Genomic DNA, 20,868 nt, shown 5'->3' with positions numbered 1-20,868 from the left:
TCAATGGGAAGTAAATTATTTTCCATGGATTTTAGTGCTTTGCTGTGAATTTGAGCTTTAAATTCAGTCACAAATTCCATTTTAAAAATGCCTAGAGGCATCATGCTAAACAAGGATGTTTTTGGAACTGCAGAGTATGTCCAGGCAACAAAGCCATGCAATGTGAATTCTTCCCTGCTTCCTTCTTGGAGGGGAGTTGCACTTGTGTGCATGCAATGTGGAATGGTGCGCAAATAGACAGTGTCATTCTGCTCTCCCCTAGATAAAGGTGAAACTCAAATGTTTCACCTTTTTTCTGTAAAACTATAGATATTCCTCAGGTTTCGTGTTAGGAAAGGAACTTGGTTGCCTGGGATGTTCCAATAGTCAGAAAAGGAAAGGACAGTTGTTTGCCTATGAAATACATTATAGTTGGTCATTGTTTTTATAGACGCTAAAATTCCAATTTGGCATATGTGATACTTTTTTTCCCCCTTAGGCTTTCACCATGACAGATAACTTATTGTTCAGGAGAAGGAGGTTTTCTGACCAAGGTTCCCTGTTGTTGCTTTTACTCATTCATTTCTCATGGTGGAAATGTGAATATAGCTTGATAGTTTTTATAGCCAAATTTCTTAGCCAATTAAGACTGCCATATGTAATGACATCAGAATAGATCAGATTTTTAAATTTTTGTAGTTTTTAATGCCACTCAGCATGGGTTTCTCCAGTTTTGCTCATCTCATTCACCTAGACTCAAGTTAAACTTCTGTCCTGTTTCTGAAATAAGCCCATATGCAAAATCTGACCATATGCAGTTGCTGAGTGTTTGATTTTGATATTTGGAAAATCAGATTTTGGAGTGGAAAGTTAGTGTCTCCTTTGCAATTATATAGCTAGTAGTCATTTCTTCTAACATGCTACAAGTATGGTGCTTCCTGGTTGTTTTGTGGGTCAGTGTAGAACTACTCAAAATTATCTTACCGTGGGATTTTATTTTTTATTTTTGTTCCTTGTGGCAATTTAGAAAATTGTGAGCCTGCGCTCTCGAGGAATGCGAGTGTTTAGAATGATTTATGTTCAGGTAAACTCTTGGTTTGTCATAAAATGGTGCTCTGGTGACCTTTTTCCAGGCTACTTTGTAGTTCTCTTCTGGCTTACCTTTTATTTTTTATTGTAACCTACAGCTGCTATCCAGTTTTTTTTAAGGCCTCCACAAACTCACAATGCCACGAGTGATAGTCATGAGTAAATGATTTTGTGGTTTAATCCATGGTGTGGCAGTTTTTATTATTGTTGTTGTTAATATTATCATTAGTATCAGCTAGAAACAGGTAAAGAGAATGCACTATTAAACTGGTACTGAAGACCTTAACTAGAAACAACAGTGGGGTTTGGCAGATTACAGCTGGCATGACCCTTGTAGCTAAAACCACTTCTTTTCTGCTGCAAGATAAGGTCTCTTGAGCCAGTGATTGCTCTGTCTTAATGAGCAAAAGGGCAAAGATTCCTCCCTGGTTTTTTGTGATTGTTTGGAGGTCTAGATTTGCTCTGCCCTCCTAATAGATGGCTTGAAGAGGGTATGTTCTGAAATGTATTGAGAAGTGATAAGGTCTTACTAGTGAAAGTTTAATACTGGGCTTTCAAAAATGTTTCTTTCATATGCAGTACAAGTGTTCATACAATAGGAGCCATGACAATTAGTTCAAGAAATTAATGCAGTCAGTATGACAAATCTAATAATTTCAACTGAAATGTAGCTATTGTGTGACTTCAAAGGATACGTTGTGGTTAGCCATGTAATATGTATTATTTTTGTGGTTACTGTCATGCTTTCTTCATATTTTAAGCATGCAAGAGACCATTAGTGTAACATTAGCTTGCTCTCTATATTGCATACGCATCTTAGTTTTGAAACGTGGTGAGAAATATGGTGAGAAAATTTTTGCTTCCAAAAATTATGTCAACAAAATTAGTTAGAAAATTGTTAATTTTTGACAATGCAAAGTTCTGAGAAATGATTTAAAAATACAAGAAAAAAATCCAAAGAAATAGGAGATGAATTACAGTTAAGGTAGGGTAGGGATACAGTATTAATTTCTCACATATTTACAAGTCTTGAAAGTCTGGTACTTAATCTTTTTCTTCTAGTTTCAATTCACTAATTGTCAAATGCTAGCTATGCATTTTTAAGACCCTGTTGTGATTGAACATACTTCCAAAGCGTTAGTCCTCATGTCTGGAATCAAGTACCTAAAGTAAACTTCTTAGAAGTTTAAAGTTGGAATGTAGAGGCCATATATTTACATGGGGGGTTTGTTTTCATATGGGAACAAAAAATTTAGTTAGACAGTTATTCCACCTGAGGAAATGATTCTTCTAAAAACTGTAGCAAAATTTGTAACTAAAATTTGTTTGTTCTAATGACTCCTGAGAGTAGCGCTGGGACTTCACACTGTGGTACTGAACACTATCAAAGATTGGAAATGCTTTGTAATAATTTCTTACACATTTTCTACCAACTCAGGAGTTACACATCATCCTGGTTGAAAAGTCCCGTCTCTCCAAACTAACTGAAAAATCCACTAAGAATTACATTTAAACCCAGTCTCACTTAAAAGGAATGTTTGTTAAAGCTACTGCAGGGTATGTTGGAATTGAAACTCGTTTAAGATTTGTGATTGTGTATTTAGGATTGATTTCTACCAGGAACAGATGGTACTAGAAGCAGACAGATGACAAGTCCTACAGCACAAAACACCTATTAAATGATATTTTGTAAGTGTGATCATGAAATAATGAGAGTGTAAAGTGTTATTGCAAAATTTGGTTTTGAAGAGCAGATAGGCTATAGAGTTTTTATGAAGGGGAAAGTTGCATTCAGTCTATTTCAAAAAATACTTTAACTCAAAGATTCCAGATCAGTAGATGTTGAACTATTTGAAGGGCAAATTGAAGTTATATTCTAATATACTCTTGGGGAAGTCATAGACTGGTTATGGCAGTCTTACTGGATATGCATGGGATAAGGGATCTGCCTTTAAGTCATCTAGTTCTTGAAAACTCCCTGTAGTTGTATGTGGTTACTCTAAATCGATTACTGAGACAGAACCCAAGCCAGGAATAAATTGTTTTATCTCAAAGGACACTTACTCAAAGGACACTTTAAAAAGAGGTAGGTTTGAAACCTGTATCTTTAAACTAGCATAGATTTGTCCATTGTAGAAGTTTTGATCCATTAAATAAGCAATGAAGCAATTAAAGCTTTTGGTTTAGGTCGAAAGAGACAAAGGTGGCATTACCATTGTTCTAGGTTAGGAGAGTTTATGAAGAAGCTCGCAGTGCCACTATCCATGTCACTTTATTCCAAATTTGGTTTTAGTGGGGTCATAAGGCCTTCTCCTATGCATTTTGCGTGTTGCCATCTTAGGCAAACTCCTGTGTAGATTAAATGCTTGTGAAACTTGATAAATGGAAGTACTGGGAATGGCAGGATTATGTATTTTTCACGTAATGCAGCCCAAAGGTACATACAGATATGGTGCTGGGGCTTTTGTAACTCAGAACTATCATTCTGAAAACTGATTCCTTAAGAACTGAGCCCCTTTATTGCTTTTTAGTTTAATGACAGCATTGACCAATATCTGGAATTAAACTTGCAAGTTTCTTGTTGGGAATATAAATTCCTTTGTTGTTTCTACTGGAAATAACAAGTTTTAAAAAGTTGAAAGTTCTCTTTCAACCATGTATAACCTGCTTAATACAATCAGTGTGATCTTTTTCCTTACTACCATTACCGCTGATTTAGAGCTGTAATAGTCCCATTTGCCTTGCAGATTTTTGAACTGGAAAATGTAGGTGCCACAACACTTGCTTTTCTGTGTTGTCAAATATTGCTGCAACACTGCAATACTTGGAATTAAATAGTACCAACAGTGTTAGATTTTACATTCTGTGTAACAGTGACTATTATGTACAAAATCCCTTCTCTAGTGAAACTTTTCTTTTAGTGTCATTTAAGTTTATGAAATTAAAGGAAGAATGTTAGAGCCAGTATTTATATTAGTATGGTAATATCAGTGCTGTAAGATGTCGGCTTCCAAAGTTCTTTGTTAAAGCTGAAAGCTATCTTAGTGTTGTTTAATGTAGTCCTTTATATGCAGCAGTTTGTATCTGCAGATGAAAGTCGTTCATCAAATTATTACTTTCTTAATAAAAAGTAGTTGATCTGTTCAGCAGTACTTTAGTAGCATTTAAAATACAGAATTCTTTTTAATTTTAATCAGATAACATTTATTAAAATTCACTAATTAAATGTAAGTCTTCAAATGGAGCAAAATGAGAATTTTCCTTTAGTGGAAGTAAAAACTTCTTCATGAGAGGTTGCTGAATGCAGCATGTCTGCTTCTTTTAACAAGTTCTGAAAACCAGGTTTTTAAATACGAAACCAAAAACTTTTGCACAGAAAAGTTAAATTTTAGAAATATTGCTTGGAAGCATCAAAAAAATGCCAGCTATGAAACTGGAGGGGAAAGAAAGGCCAGGGCTTCTGTCAAAGCACCCTCAGCATGTGGAATATTTGTGGTCGGTGGATACCCTGGGGCTTGGGATTGTTGAAATACCAAACTCCGGAGTTGACCCAGAAAGTGACAAGCCCCGAGTGTCCCAGCAGTGCTGCTCTGGTGCTGCAGAGAGCAGGGACATCTCCAACCTCCTGCATACGTATGCTCCCAGTTTGTACTCCCTGCTGCAGAAGTGGGAGTTGGGCTTTGAGTATTTTCAATTTCTCAGCTTAAGAGCAGCAAAACTGAAATATTTGCATGACTGGAAACTCACAGCTTGGAAACAGGAGTGGTGGAGTGGAAATGTTTCTTGTGTTTAAGCTGCATTTATGTTTGTATCTTGGCGATTTCAGGATGCTCAACAATTTTGTTACTAGAGGTTGGATTTTTTTGAGAAATATGTCTGAAATTCATCAGAAGTTTGGACCATGGATGTTTCAGGGGAATACATTTGTGGCTTGGTGATTAGTGTATTTCTACATAAAGATCTCCCTTCTGTCCACTGTTTTATTGAAAGATTTCTGATTCGTTCTGTCACATTGGTTACTGATAGGACTGAGTTACTGTGTCACTGAGATGTTAAAAAAAAAACCCAAAACATAACAAAGTTACCAACAACACAAGTGTGATGGAACCTTTTTATAATAATCAGTTTTGCCCTTTGAGTGGGGAATGCAGCTTTTGCTCATGTTCCTGTCTAAATTCTGTCTCTACAGAAGGATGTGCTCATGGCCCATCTTATTTTCTCTAATACTATGGTGAAATTGCGGACAGGGTACTATCATACTCATGTGTTCCTTAAGCTCTAGTTTATACACTCTTTAGCATTACAGAGCTCTGTCCTCCGTACTGGAGGAATGAAAACAGATTTTCATTGCTGGCTGGTCTTTACTGTCCTTCAGCTGGATAAGCAAGTTTAATATTTGTATTGCTTTTCTTTTTCCCTCGTGCTTCTAGTATTTTTCTTTTTCCTTTCCTTTTTCTTCCCTGCCCCCCCCCCTTTTTTTTTTTTTAATTTTTTTTTTTCAGGATAGCAAGTCCTTGGTGCCAGGGGCCTGTCTTTTATTATCCTAGATGTGTAAGCTGCATTTGAGACATCCTGGCAAGAAATTGGTGAGATACTATGTGGTGTTAGTGAAAAGTGTAGCATTGATTCCTTCGGGTGCATCAGTGTCAGGTTTGCACTGCTCAATTTGGAATTTCTTGCATGTAATTCAGAAAATTTTGTTAGGAAACCCTGCTAATATGGTGAACTGTGTAGCTTTGACTTTTTCTGAGCAGGGACTAAACAGGGAGTAGGTTGGTTGGGGCAAGGGGTTGTGTGTGCGGTGGTGTTTTCTTAGAGGGGGTGGTTCAAATATTCTGAATTCTGAAGTTGTCCTTTAAGTTTTAGAAGAACTTCTTGGGTCTCAGCTCCAGTTTTGCTATAAGATTTTTCCTGCCATGAACTCTAATTTTATTCTTCTGTGATGCTAGCTCTTGAGTCAGGATTCACTAAATAAGGTTACTCTCGCAAGGGAGAAGAATGCTTTTCACAATAAAATCTCAATAAAAAAACGTGTGTTAATTTTATGATAGTCATGACACAACCGTTGAATTAATAGAAATATCTTGTCACTTAAAATTTCTTGCTGCATATAATCTTGATCCCTCACCCCTAGTGTATTTGAAACTCTACTAAAAAGATCCAGACATCCAAGCAGAGCTTAGACCAGAACCAGGATGCTGACTGATTATCTGTCTCTTTTCTGATTTCTCACCAGCCTTCCCTCAGAGAGCAAACTGGTTGGTTCTTGTTCATTTTTATCACCCACTGTGATGTGATCTTATTTTTCTGATTTAGCTGTATACTGGTGCAGGGAAATTGGCACTCATCCTGAAAGAGTTGAGAGATATTTTTTGTTAACCTTTCAAAAGAGACTCTTCATTGGTATATATTGTGCATTGATAAATTGGATCTCTTACCTTCAGAAAGACCTTAGATCAGCTTGAACTAATTAAAAGTACTGGGTGTTACTTGCAGAGTGGGTTTTTTGCAAAATAAATTTCACCTCTATCTTTTCTTCACTTGTTTACAGTAAATGAAAGAGTTGAAATTGGATTCCACTATAGCTTCTTTTCTATTTTCTGTTAAAATAATAACTTCTGTAATTGCTTTAAACTTCACAAAGAAAATGTTTCTCGCTAATTGTTGCATATGACAATAGCACAGTTTCTAACTGTGTAGAACAGACTCGAGTTCTTGTCTCTGGAGACAAGTGAATGGTGATTTATGACTGGTGGATTAATCTAAAGATGTGATGAGCATCCTGTGTGTGTCAGGAAAACAGGGGTTGACTGTGTAGGTGTTAAGAGCTCCTTAGGGAGAAGCATGCTTGTCTTAATAAATGTGACTGATGTCTTTAGAGTAATTATGCTTTTTTAAAAATATAAAATGTACAGTATTTGGAAGATGAACTTTAATGCAGTGTTTTTCATAACATACAAAATGCTAAACCATACTTTTTTTTATTTTAAATAAAACCTTTTTTCCCCCCTCTTACCACAGGATAATGAGAAAAGGACCCCTTTACATGCTGCTGCCTATCTGGGAGATGCAGAAATTATTGAACTACTTATTTTATCTGGTATGTTCTGTTCCTGTTAATGGAAAACAAATAACTATGCACATCCAAAGAAGTATTTATGTACATCTTAGTTTGTGTAGCTTTTATTGAGATATTTAATGTACTTGAAAGTAAAGATGCTTGTACTGAAATTTTGGGTTCCAGACTTATTAGTGTTACAATACTGTGTAGTTGTGCTCTAAAATATTTCTTTGTAAAAAGCTTTCTCGGTTGTAGCTATTTTTATTTGTAGCTTGATCAGCTTTCAATAGTTCAACACTAGTTTAAAGAAGTAGTAGTGTGTATGTTATAGGTAGATGTTAGCAGCATTGCTGTCATTCTGAAATGCCCTTCAGAAATGCAATTACATTTGAATGTAGAAGATGACATCCAGAGTTGGTTGTGTTATTTTAAGTATCTTTGCCTGTTGGCTTAAATGCACAGAATATGATTAGGACCAGCTGAAAATGTTGAAATCTCATCTTTTTTCCCTATTTATTTGTACTAAGAAAAATTCCAATTTCTGTAAAACAGTATACTTTGGGGTTTTTTTTTAAAAAAAAAAAAAAACAAGAAACTAAACCAAAAACCTGAAGAAGAACGTCATGACTGAAGGACTGAATTGATTGTCTTTGATCTTGGACAGACAGGTAGCTTGAGGCTGAATCCATAATACAGAGCTTTAAGCTTATATAGAAAGATGAAACTTAAGCAGTCCCACAGAACTACTTTAATCTCCAGTCTGCTTAATTGCACACCTTGCCTGTGCAAAGCTGGCTACTTCCACTACCCCATCAACCCTTTATAACAAATTCTGCTTTAAGGACATGCCACTTTTAGGATTGTAGGAGTTGCTTCCAGACCTTCAACTGAAATTGCTAGGCGTAATTTAATTTGTTATAATTTTAGGATGATGTAATATTTTCATTATATATATTAGTTATACTCTCTTTAATTATATATACATATAATAAATATGCATGATGTGATATTAATTAATATAGCTATCTTATGAACATACTCTATAGTGACATTTTGTTCAAAAAAGTTCGCTTTTGAAGAGGCGCAAGGTTTGAAAATCTAAAAAAGTGCTGTTTTTCCCTAACAAGAAGAAAGGCAAGTTCTGATGATTCTTGAAAATATATAGTGACCCTTTTCAACAACTAACAATGTTACAAACTTTGCAAAGTTGTAGTCAGCTACTTCTGAGAGTGAATCTTCAGTGGTTTGGATGAGCACAGTCCATTTACCAGAGCTGTCATAGAACAATATACCCCTCTCTCAGGCATAGGCCTTATAAAGAAGGGAAATTCTAGTTTAGATGGGAATGAAACAAGACCCTGACTGGTGGGCAGTGGTAGGAGAAGAAGTATTAGTCCTGCTATTTGGGCACATGGCATGGGTTTAAGTATAAGGAAAAATGGAGAACAAAGAAGGGAGGTAAGAATTAGGGCTGTACGAATAATCCAAAATGGAGCAGTTTCATGGAGAGCTTGTGGGTGCTGCAGTGTCTGCAGATTGTTTAGGGATGATGTGAGACATTGATATGTCCCAGACAGCATTTTTTTAATGAAAATTAAGATTTGCTTACAGCAAAACAATGCATAGGATAGCTGCAAATCCAAAGATTTGAAAGCTGTGGCAATGTCAGTCCAACCTTGCTGTGCTCACATGCTGTGCTCTGGACTTCAGTACCATGTTGTGCCTTGCTGAAGAGGCACAGCCTCCTGAAAGTCCTAGGGAGAGGCTGCACTGGGAGTGAACCAGGGTGGTACAGTGAGGGATGCACAGGTAGGTGTGAGTTGTTGACACATTTGTAAGTGAGTGAAGAGGGACATCAGTTGCAGGGTGAAAGTGATGTCTGAGTGTTCAGGCTGTTCAGTTTGCGAGGCTATGCTGTACTTGGGCACAAATCTATATTACCTGTCTGCAAGCAGTAGTTTTAAGCAAGCCTCTTAACTCTTTAAAAAGCAGTCACCAATTTAGTCTTCTTCATTTCTGGATGCTGGATTTGAAATCTTTGTGGTTGGTGAAGTGTGAGCACTCAGCTGTATCAGAAGTGCTGAGCCAGCTGCTTCTCAGAGAAATCAGGTCTAAGTGTCTCAAAATGCACAAGCTATGATTTGTCTTTTAGCTCTCTTAATTGAAAGATGGGGAACAGAGGTTAAGTATATTTATCCTCTCCATTTAATATATTTATCCTCTATATTTCATAAAGATAAGGAAAATTCATCTGTTGTGTTTCAGCTGGAAATCAAATCTCTCCTTTGAGACAGATGTATAATGTTACATACTAATAGATGAGCATTAGGGAGCAAATAAAGAACCTCTATTACCACAGCAAGGCTTGAAAACTGTTGTGTTGTAAGACCTCTTTTTTAAAATTGAGGAAAGTGGTTTGTTGAATAAATAGCATTTCTGTGCAACCATCTCCTCTGCAGTAAATTTGCATGTAAAAATTGTGTATGTGACTTTAACTGACCTATTGTAACATACCTGCACAAGGAATTGAATGAAATACAGACTGCTTTCATCCTAGCATTTCTCACCTTGTGAAAGCTTGTCTTTGCAACTTGTAATGTCCTCTAACATAGCTTTGCTGGGATGTTACTAGGAACCACTTTACAGTTTTTCTGTTGTGCAAACTATTCTACAAAGTCTGTTTCCTTTGATGTTTTTATTCCTTCTTCAAACTGGACCTCAAAATTACTGAAGTCACTATTAATCTTTCCACTATTCAGTGGCTCTTACTTGATTCTTTCTCATTATTCTCTATTCTTAAAGTGTTATTATACACTACTTACACATAGGGTTTTTTAATTTGACTGGAACGTCTTTTTCATCCTGCTCCAGGGGATCCACATTGCTTTCAAATATGTATTGTGGATCATGTGTTGCAGTCACAATGTCTTTATATTACTTTGCTATAGACGTGAGTAACCCATATTGCACATGCTGAAGATAAAACTGATTCAGCCTTTTTGCTGACTTTTTTTGGAGTAAGTTTTCAGTCTTTAGAGCATTCTTACTAGGTTGTTGAATTCTTGAGATATTTTCCTTAAATCTTAAGGTTGCTCTGTGACCTTTCCCATTGTCTTTTCACCTGGACAAGGGCTCTGAAGGTGATGGTTTGGATACAGGCTCCAAACATCAAAGAAAATTGCTTTACCCAGTTTGGGCCTGGACATTTAGATTGCCTTTTGTTTTTTATTTCAAGACTGAACACTAATAAACTTGTCCCCTGCAGATGTGAATGTCTTACCAACAGATTTTTCATACCACTGTGGTCTGTGGAAGTCTAAATTTTCAAATCATCTCTCACTGCTGGGTTGTAGCTTGGTAAGCAATTAGCATTCCTAGATTTTGTTGTGTAGGGAGGTGACCAGTAAATAAAGAGGAGGCATGAAGATTATTTATAACATCCAGGAGGATAGAACAGAAGTTTATATTTTAGTCACTCGAGAATCATAATTTTAGAAGCCTTTTCCTTTTTGTATTACTGTTCTTTTTATGACCTTTGTACAGCTCTGCATCCTCATGCACAAATACATCTGTCTACTTTGCATAATTGCACTGACTTTAAGAGTGTAAACAATGGGAAACTACTGAGAAGTAGAAAAGTATAATAAAGTCTCAATTAACTGAATGTCCAGCTTTTTCTTCTTTCCAAGAAGTCCTGATTTAAAAAATCAAACTCTTCTTTAAGTCCTGCAAATGAAGTGTTCTGGTGAGGCTTCTTGCTTTATAAAAGAATCATTCTGTCCAGTTGTCCCATGATTTTTAATACCATCAGAGTCTACTGTGCCAGGAAGTGTCACATGAAAAGCAGAACAGATGAGTGTGATCACAGAATGTGTTCTTTTGATTACTAACTTTTTCCACTTATTTTCTAAAATTAACATGCAGATGATTATTGCTTTCACTGAAATCAATGTAATTCACAAAAATCAACATTTGAATTGTTGGTTGTTTTCTTCTGAATAGATTTAGTTACTATATTGCATTGATACTTAAATACTAACACAACACATTGATGTTTGCTTAACCCAGTATTTTCTCTGCATGAAGCTCAGTGTTACATGAGTATGGCCAAACTCAATCTCATTAAGGTTTGGCAGCCCCCGAGTTTTTGTTTCCTCTGGGTCAGCTGAAAAATGTAAGAATCATCCTGATGCTGGAAAGCTACTATTACAGTAATAACAGATTTTGGAAGCCAGTAAAGACCCTTCAGTGTTACACTGCTCTACCTGTATTTCCTCCATCTAATTGTGAATCCCTGTGAGTATTAGAGATGCATGCAATGACAGTCACACAGCTCAGCTGTTGAAAGGCTCTTGCTATCTCAGCCCCAGCCGAATGAAGCTCCCTTTGTTTGGATTGCAGATGTACCCACGCACTGAAGGCGTTTCACAGGGGCCCCTTTGACACTGACTGGATCTTTCGACCTCTTCCTCTTCTTTTGACAGCGATGTTGGCTGATGTTTTTCAAGCTGGCCTAACTTCCCCCTGGCAGCAGTAAAAGTCAGTTGCTGTGGAGAAAGTAGCTCTGATGTTCTTTGGGAGAGAAAATTAAGCTGACTCAGGAGAAGATAGAATTTCTCAGTAGCTTGAGTCAGAGAACCTCATGTTGCTCGCTGAAGCTCAAGGGGATGGCAGCTGAGAAGCAGCAGAAACTATGACATTCTAAAAGGAAATTGGCTTATACTGACAAATCAGTAAAATCCTGGAAGGATGGGTTTGACTTGATTGTGGATTTCCTCCCTTTTGTGGCCAGTGTATCTCCATGTGCTTTTGGTTTTGGTTTTGTGGGGTTGTTTTGGGGTTTGGGAGGGGTTTTGTTTGTTTGTTTCTTAAGGAACAAAAATAAAAACTGTTCTTGAAGTATCATTTTGTCTTGACAAAAGATTCCAGACCTGTTCCTCTTAGATTTTTTCACTATGCTGTAGATCTTCTGCTATGCATTTAGCTTTGAAATAGCAAGAGGCTTTCTCTCCATGAGGTCTTACTCATTATTTTTGCAGCAATGATTTTCCATGTATCCAAGTTTTCAATAGGAAATTACACCCAATTTCTATACTAGTTACTCCAATTCATATCTCAAATCTTCTTTTGCTTTAAAAACTTCTGTGTCTCCTCCTGACTGTTTGCATATTTTTCTATCTAAGGAAATGTTTTCTTCTCTATCTATTTATTCTTCAGTAGAGTCTGAGAATTTCTGCTTGCCAGTTTGAGTACTTCCAAAGTCTCTAGATAAGAAAGTGAATCATTCAAAAGGAAGAACTTCTGAACGTATTACTACCTGTCAGGAAAATAAATAAATTGAATTTAATTACAGTAGGACTAGTGGTTACTCTCAGGGATTTACACCTGAGATGTTCCTAACTTCTCCAAAGGTAATTCCTAAAATTATTACAGTACACTTGTTTTTAAGACAAATTTTGTTACTTTCTTAAATGCACTCTATAAAGATCTTATTTACATCTTTTCTTCCTAAATAGACATTTCAGAGCTTCAGATACTGAACATTGGGTGTCTGTATTGCATAACTGAATGAAAACACTTTTGCTTTCTTTGCTTATGTTATGATATTGCTCAGTCACTAGCACATCTTGTACAATAACAAAGGAAAATACCATCCTTGAGAATCTAAAAATACAGATTGCAAACAGAACAGTGGAAGGCAATTGACTACTTAAGTCAGTACTGTGAGCAAAGATGAAAATGTCTTGTCAGTTCTGTTGTATTTTTTAATCTATTTCCAACTAGTGACACATAAGTAATTCAGCCACTGCATTCATTAGTCTTCTGAGGACATTTCCAAATAGGAAGAGTTCTGGTGCAGAGGAGCAGGGGAGGAGTGTCACAGCAAGAGTTTTTGTGAGCAGAACACAGAGGTGGTGTGAGACACAGGGCAGTGTTAAGAGTTGTGTGGCGGTTTATGGGTGAAGGAAGAGATGTGTGGTTGCCCCTTGCAGCATTTCCTGCCCAGTCATTCCTTGTCTGTCTTTCTAAGAGATGGTTGAGATGCTAGCTCGTACTGGAATGTAAGGATATGGACACCAAGAAGTATGCAGAAACGTATGTTTCAGGAATTGGTGGCTAATAGCACATTTAAATGTGCAATTGCCACACGTGGACTGGTAGAATTAAACCCCCCAGGATCATTCTGTAAATCAGTGCACGTATTCAACTGGAAAATATGTCTGTTGAAACATAAGTTTGCTAGAAGTAAGCATCACGAAGCTTTTCAGTAGTTTCTATACTTTATTAAATAAAACGTCTTTCTAATTGTCAGTCTTGTGAGTACAACTTGGCAAGATGAAATGTAAGATTCAGGGACAAGGGAAGAAAATTATGTAATACTTCTCTCTCATTCCCTCCCCCAACCCCATGTTTTGCAGAGCAAAAGTCCTGCTTTTATGTTTACTTAGATGTGTAAACTTACTGGGCTGTACTAGCAAAATTAGTGATGAAAGGGGTGATCTTGTTTAATGTTTTGGCTTACTGCACCAACACGGAAGAATAATTTGCTTTGTTTGGAAGGTGATGTTTTAGGAGAGGCTCATTTACATGATTGGTTCTTAAGTTCAAGTTGTCTATTTGTGTTCCAGCATTGTGACTGCTCTCTCTGACAAGCCCCTTAATCCTTTTCCTGCAAACTCTACGGCATTAAAAGAATTGAAGTGTAAGAAATCTTACAGTAAACAAATGAGAAGTTCTAATAAACATGTTAAGACCAGGCCCTTGAAGTCTGGAAGATCCAAGGGACAGAGGCAGGGAGGGGGGAGAAGAGCAGTTTGTTTGGGTTGTTTTTTGTTTTGGTTTTTTTTTTGTTTTGCACAGTGGGGATTAAGATACACTGTACTGTGCTTTGAAAAAGCAAACTGCTCATAGCTGGCATTTGAAATGTGAGAAATGCCCTGGTTAACATGTCAGCAGGTTGAGCTTCACAGGGATAATATTGCATTGGCAGTCCTGTGCAGTAGGTTATACACATGCATGTGTTCAGACTGCCTTTCAGCAAACTGTGAAGCAATATCTTAAAGCAAAAGTTATTTGGTAGAGGTGTAATACAATTTTATAACATTTATTTGCAGTGGTATGGAGTAGAGCTTTTCCTCAGATGATCAAGGCTGTAAACTCCCTCACTGTTGCATGGTAGGACTGTGATAGGTTTGAGGAAGCCCATGAAGGGTCAGGGAGGAACAGTGACATTTTCCCCAAATCATGTACTAGGCAGTAAAGAGCAGCCGAGAGGAGAATTATGTCCTCAGATACAAGGCTGTTTGGAGAAGCTCCTTTATGAAATTTAAATGATTCTCGGCAGCATGGCTTCTTGGAGAAATTTAAGGGCAAAGTATCTCTCTATTAATTTTAAAATGTTATTTTGTTTAATGTATCTAAAGCTGTAGATCGCCCAATTCCCACATTAAAAATGCATATGTGTTTTTGTTAGTACATTTATTCTGATTATTGCTTAAAAACTTTGTCTTCCAATATAGAAATTTTGCAACTTTTTTAACAGTTTTTGTTGTGGAAAGGAAAAAACAAGCTTGGTGGTTCTTTCTTAAGTAAGTCCATCAGAGATTCAGATTTGTTATCAAAAGTCAACTTTGGCTTTTCCTGTGTCTGAGAATCTACAATTCTTTGTGTATTTGAAAAGCTAACTTAATTTAGTATCTGTATATGACACTGTTTTAGTGTGCTAGACCTAGGCTTCCTTGTTTCTTTGGGTGGAAGGTGACTTATGGAATGGGGGGCATATATTGCTGTTGATTTTTGTTCTTTTGAGAGGACCATATTCCTTTTAGATATCACTTCAAATTTCCTTAGACATTTCTCTGGCTAATGCTGATTTTCTTTCTTACTTTCACATACTCTTTTCTTTTAGCCTTAGCAAGTGTGGTTAACTTATCATTGTGAAAGCCTTTTGTATAGTATCTTTTCGTATTTATTTCTTCTCTCTTCTGGTATAGTTTTTAGGCCGTGTTAAAAGTACCAGAAATGTCAGTAAAATCTTAACACAGAAACACTGCTTGGCCTCTAAGCACATTTTCACTTAGAGCTAGAGCTTAGGTAACTGCTGCTGTTTTGGAGTGGAAATGTGCATTTCTCCACTTCTGGTGGGCACGTTTCCTTTCCTGTCTTGGGCTTCATTACCTGGATGGTTCTGACCTGACCCCAAGTCTTGCAAATGCATTTTCCTCAGGAAAATCAGGATGGTAATTAATGACTTTCTAACTCGCTCAAGTTCTTTCAAATGCTTTAAAGACATTTGTGTCCTAGAGTAAGAGATAGAAATCAGACTATGAAAGTCTTTATTCCTTGTTTGTTGGCTAGATGTGAAGTCAGGTGGAGCTTGGAGTACGATTTTGGCTCTTGCTTTTCTCATCTGCTAAAAACAAGATGTGGCCAACAATTACCTGGAATATAATCAAGAATTACAGATACTTTTGAAATATATTGATTACATTCTCACTTACCAGTCATTACTTCATTATATTTGTGATGTCATTCATCACTTACTGTCTTTTGGGAAGGATTTCTAGTGACTTTTAGAATACTCGAATTCTTTCTTTGCTGGAGTTCTGTGCAAGACTTGATATGTACAGTACACTATGGCACATGATGTGGTGCAATGCACCACTGGGTCCTTAGGATGTTTGACAAAAACAGATACTTGCAGTATCTCTTAAATTTCTTTTAGATTACAGGGGTTTTCTTCAAGTGGACTTGGACTTTCTTCCCTATTTATTAGCCTTATTTTTCAAAAACTTTTGCACTTAGGAAAATAGGATGACATCCTATTCTGAAATTTAGATAAGGAAAGATGGAAGTCCCTGAAATTGCAGCCAGCAGTTAGACCTCACTCTCTGTCCAATGCCTGGAAGACCTGGATGAAACTGTAAATTTGGATCCTGCATCAGCTTCCGTGTTCGGTTATTATGACCGAAAGGCATTGATTGATTCGGAACTCAAGAGAATTGACTTCAGATATTTGGTTTCTTAGTATATACAACCATGATTTTGTACACAATGCTATGTTTCTTGATCAGGTGGACTGGGAGAGACTTCTTTGTGGGTGCAGGCCTTGGATCAAAATACCCTGTTTCTCAGTTGAGTATCCTGACTTGACCTGCCAAGCTTTTGGCATCTTGTTTCTTACTGGCCTTCCATCCTTTTCTGTTCTTTGCATAGAAAAAACTGCAGTGGGTTCTGACATACCAGTATTATGTTTAGCCTGAGAAGTTAATCAGCATTAATGTTACTGTTCTTTCCAACAGTATTTCCAAGAATGTAAGATTCTTAGAATGTAAGATTTTGTCTAAGCTATCCCTGTAAAATCTCTGAAGTTTCAAAATAAAGATGGATAAATTTCCAATCAGGGTATAAACATCCTACAAGGTTATATATGTGTGTGTATCAGTAAGAGATTAAGTTATTAACCTTAATCATTAAGTTTTCTTGTTTGTTGGAGTTCACTGGAAGTTAAAATGTAGTTCAGCTGCTTCCTTCAGGGGAAAGAAGTTCCCAAACCCTTCTTTCCTTTTATCATTAAGGAAAAAATTAAAATCCAAACCCAGGCTTTGTGTTCCTTAGAGATGTTTGTGCAGCTTTATTTCCTGGGGACAGGGACAGCTGTTCCTTGAGTGTGCTTTCAGAAGTAGAGCGGTGTGGCTGTCATAAAGGGAGGACCAGGAGGTCCTGGCAGGGGTGGGGCTTGGTGACCTGCTGGAGTAGTGAAGATTTGTTCCCAGACTAAGTCCCAGTAGAAGAATCATCCTCATTCTATATACCTGTCCATCAGACATGGCAACCACAAGGCAACTGGAGGCATGGGGAGTAAATGCAGCATCTTTCTATATTTTAATGGAGAATTTCAAGTATAGTGGGAAACTATGAGATTTTTATTGCTGTATTAAGGCAAGGAATTCATCTTTCTTACACAGCAGACTTTTATGTGGCTTTGGAAGTGCAAAAGATTATAGAGAATGACCTAGTGTAAAAGTATATTTTGATGTGGAAGAGTATTATTGGTGCAGTCTTAAAAGTATTTCCTCAAAGAGTTGACTTCGGCTGGAGAAAAGATTCCTTTTCATTTTTTTTGCATGAAAAATGCAAAGAAATGCCTAGAATAAGTAATTTCCAGTAGTTCTATCTCTGTTCTTGAAAATATTTCAGTCAATTTGTAAATATACTTTAAATTTCTGTTATTTTTATTTTTTGTTACAGGAGCTAGAGTTAATGCCAAAGACAGCAAATGGTTGACTCCTTTACATAGAGCTGTAGCATCTTGTAGTGAGGTATGTTGCTCTTTTTGACTACTTTGTGTTAAAACAAGACATCTCAAATTACCTTCTGCCCATTGTTCATTTTTTAAAATGTGAAGCTACTCCAAATGTTTGGAATTGCAGAACATTTTTGCGCGGTTTGGCCTGTTGAGGGTGTATATATATATGTATATCTCTTGCTTGAGCAGTAAGAAAGGAGGACAGCTATAAATTTTGAGTTCTCAGCTTTGCTCTCTGTGACTACCCTAGCAGATAACTCTGCATGCAGCGTCCTCAAGTCCAGTTTACTTCTCCTAGGGTAACCAGAATGGCTCAGCAGGAGGGAAGTACAGATGAATTAAGATTTAGAACAACTTTTACAGCATGTTCTTTGCATTTCTTTATTTTTTTACATGCTTGTCTGTTCAGGCATTGAAGAAATAAAAGGTTCTATAAAGGCTTGCCAGTGTCTTTTTAAAAAAGTGATTAATTAGTAGTATTGAATATCACTTTAAAAATTTTAAGTGGAATGTAGACTGTTTCTCGAAGTCTTCCAGTTATACAGTTGTGAGAATATAATAATGCAAGAAATCACTTTGTTATTGTTTCTCTGTGGTGATTGTCCTAATAAAAAATTTAAATGCCTGTAGAAGATCAAAACAAACAGAGAAATGCTGAGCTTGTTATGTGGAAGAGTTTATGCAAAACCATCTCCTTTGAGATCCTGAATCAAATTGATGCTCATTTCAGTACGTCTCAAATAAAGGTTTTTTATTAGTAAATTTTTTGTTTGGGAAGATAGAATTGAATATTTTAGTTTTGACAAGCATTGAGCTTCAAGCGTTTGATCCATGAGCTGTCTAAATAAGCCTTGTTTCAGTTTTTGCTTTTGAATTCCCTGGATAAATTGCAGTATTTTGTCACTAGCATTAATAGCAAAGTTATGTAGAGATCATGTTATTCAAAAAAAAAGCATTTGAAAATGAATCTTCAAGGGCGCCTTATTCCCAAATGCTGTTTGTTCTTGGGATATTTTTAGGCCGTTCCTTTGGGAGCTGACCGAAGCACCAAATGCTGCGTTCTTCAGAGCTGAGGAACAATAAAAGCTCTCCACATCAGTAATGCTTGCAGAGGCAGAGGAGTGCTGCAAACAAACTGGGTTTAAATGATAACTTCAAGAAATTCAGCCACGGCCATAGTTATTTTTAAATATGGAAGATTTTAAACAAAATATTAACAAAGGCAAACATGACAAGTAAACCAGTCAGACGTTTGGTAGACACTTGTCAGAATTCTCTATTTATAAACACAGTGAATCGTGGGAGCCCATATACATGGTTGATACATGTAAGCACTGTATTCTAGCTGACAGACCTATATGGGTTTGGGGCACTGGATAAAAAGCTGTAATAAAAATACTTGATAATGATTTCATTAAAACTTCTGGACTCTTGAAGTAAGGACAGCTGCAATTAAACAAGGACACTGAAACTTAAAAAATAGCTGGAGTTACGGATTTAGCTGTCAGCTGCACAAGTTCAAGCAGCTTCATGTCAAGACAGTCACATTTTTATTTGTGTGTGCCTGTTGCAAATTAAAAAAAAAACCAAACCCTAAGTAGATACAGTCATGAAATTCATTAATGCATATGCACATAAAAATGAGATTCATTATTTTTATACTAATGTTATGGTGCTTCCTTCTGCAAAAAAGGTAATAGCTGTTGTAAAATTTCCTTGTTCTGATATGATATTTCTTACTATTTGGGTTAAAAATACAAGAGTTAAAATATAATTAGTTTTTTAAAGTACTAAATCTACTTCAGTTTGTCAGAGAGAAGAAGACCTATTCAATTTTCTTATTCAATTACAAGCCTGTTATGCAGTATTTTCACTTTTGTGTTTGTTCCTATGTAATTTTTTATGGACAGTACAAGAAATTTAAACATTTTAAATATGATTTATTCTAATATAAATAGGATCAATACTGAGTTAGCATTCTGCTCACAGCTGAGAATAGTACAGTGTAATTCAAAAGCTCTAGTAACAACTTGTGGTAACATGTTTTAAGTTCAAAGTGGTAATCAATTATTTGTATGCTCAGTGACTGAGTTGGCAGTCACCAAAAGCAATTAGTGAATCGTGGGAAGGTCACACAGCTGATGCAAAGTGCAATATTCATCATCATGTTGATACTACCAACACGTTTATTTTTTTATGCATTCCAATTGCGTGCGCGTATTTTAATGGGATTTGTTTATCTTGCTGTAAGAATTACAGTCTTATTTGTCAAATTTTCACAGCTTGTAACAAAAGGAAATGAATAATCATTTTGAGAGATGGAGTTCAGTGCAATATTTTGAAATGGTTTTCATGAGTTTTGCAACAGTGTATGTTGAAACTTCTTGTGACCGTGCACTGTTTTATCTGTGGTTCTCTAAATGTGCATTTAATAATCTGAGTTTTGCCATTTGTAGACTTGGTCAGTTGAAAAATTTTGCTTGGCAGATAGATGAAAATTCATTATAAGTTCATAGTACTTCTCTAATCCTTGGCTAGGGAATCTACTAATGGAAGAAATCCTAGGGTGGTTAATTAAACTTTGGAAATCAGTTGTGATGACAAAACAGTTTTCCATGTGGCTTAAGGAACTAGATTAAAGACCTGGAAATGGTTGATTTGGTTAAATCATTCATGTCCTTGAGAACATCCCCAAGTCTGGATTTATGATGAAGTACAAATCCCAAAGATTATGTTTGCAAATGAACAAATTGTAAAGAGTTGTTTTCCACTGTACTGTCCTTAAATCCAAGGCTGTCATTTCAGATCTTTACTAAGTGGCTTGGTTTTTTTGTAAATGCTTTCAGGATGCTGTTCAGGTGTTGTTAAAGCATTCAGCAGATGTCAATGCTCGTGATAAAAACTGGCAGACGCCCCTCCATATAGCAGCTGCAAACAAAGCTGTGAAGTGTGCTGAAGCTTTGGTGCCTCTCCTAAGCAATGTAAATGTGTCTGATCGAGCAGGCAGAACTGCATTGCATCATGCAGCCTTCAGTGGACATGTTGAGGTAAAAGTTAATTTTCTTAACTTGTTTTCCACTCATCATTCTGTCCCTCACATTTCTGATGTTTCATTTTTGTGTTTAAAACCATTTCTCCCCAATTCCCTCAGAAAACCCCAATGCCTATTTTATATTTGAATTTGTTTTTTGTATTCATCTCTGTGCAGAAAGGTTGTGGAAAATAAATGTTACTTCATTTAATTGGAAGTTTATTACAGTATTCACTTTCCTTACAACAGAAGCAAATTTGTCAAGTTAAGTGGAATTAAATTAGTAACAGCTAAATTTAGAATGGAAAACCCAGGATATTTTTCTGTTCAGTAAATAGTGAACATAGAGAATATGTTGTCACTGAAGTTTGGAGGAAATATATGTATTAAGCTCTGACT

The 20,868-nt window shown here is 36.4% G+C and overlaps 1 protein-coding gene across 6 annotated transcripts in view; it reads left to right on the top strand.

Annotated features, from left to right (window-relative positions):
- Window positions 1-20,868, top strand: part of ANKRD28 (ankyrin repeat domain 28) — a gene marked incomplete at its 3' end in the record, with an annotated part of 117,897 nt that overhangs the window by 58,930 nt on the left and 38,099 nt on the right. For all 6 annotated transcript variants that reach the window (XM_082279319.1, XM_082279318.1, XM_082279321.1 and 3 more), the window contains 3 exons: window positions 7,090-7,168; window positions 17,381-17,451; window positions 20,285-20,485. In XM_082279319.1, coding sequence (XP_082135445.1) covers window positions 7,090-7,168; window positions 17,381-17,451; window positions 20,285-20,485 — 351 coding nt within the window. The remainder of the gene's footprint in view (window positions 1-7,089; window positions 7,169-17,380; window positions 17,452-20,284; window positions 20,486-20,868) is intronic.

Source organism: Coloeus monedula (assembly GCF_965178545.1).
Source record: "Coloeus monedula genome assembly, chromosome: 1".
Taxonomy (NCBI): domain Eukaryota; kingdom Metazoa; phylum Chordata; class Aves; order Passeriformes; family Corvidae; genus Coloeus; species Coloeus monedula.
Note: the sequence above shows the minus strand (reverse complement) of the source record. Positions and strands in the feature narration are given on the sequence as shown.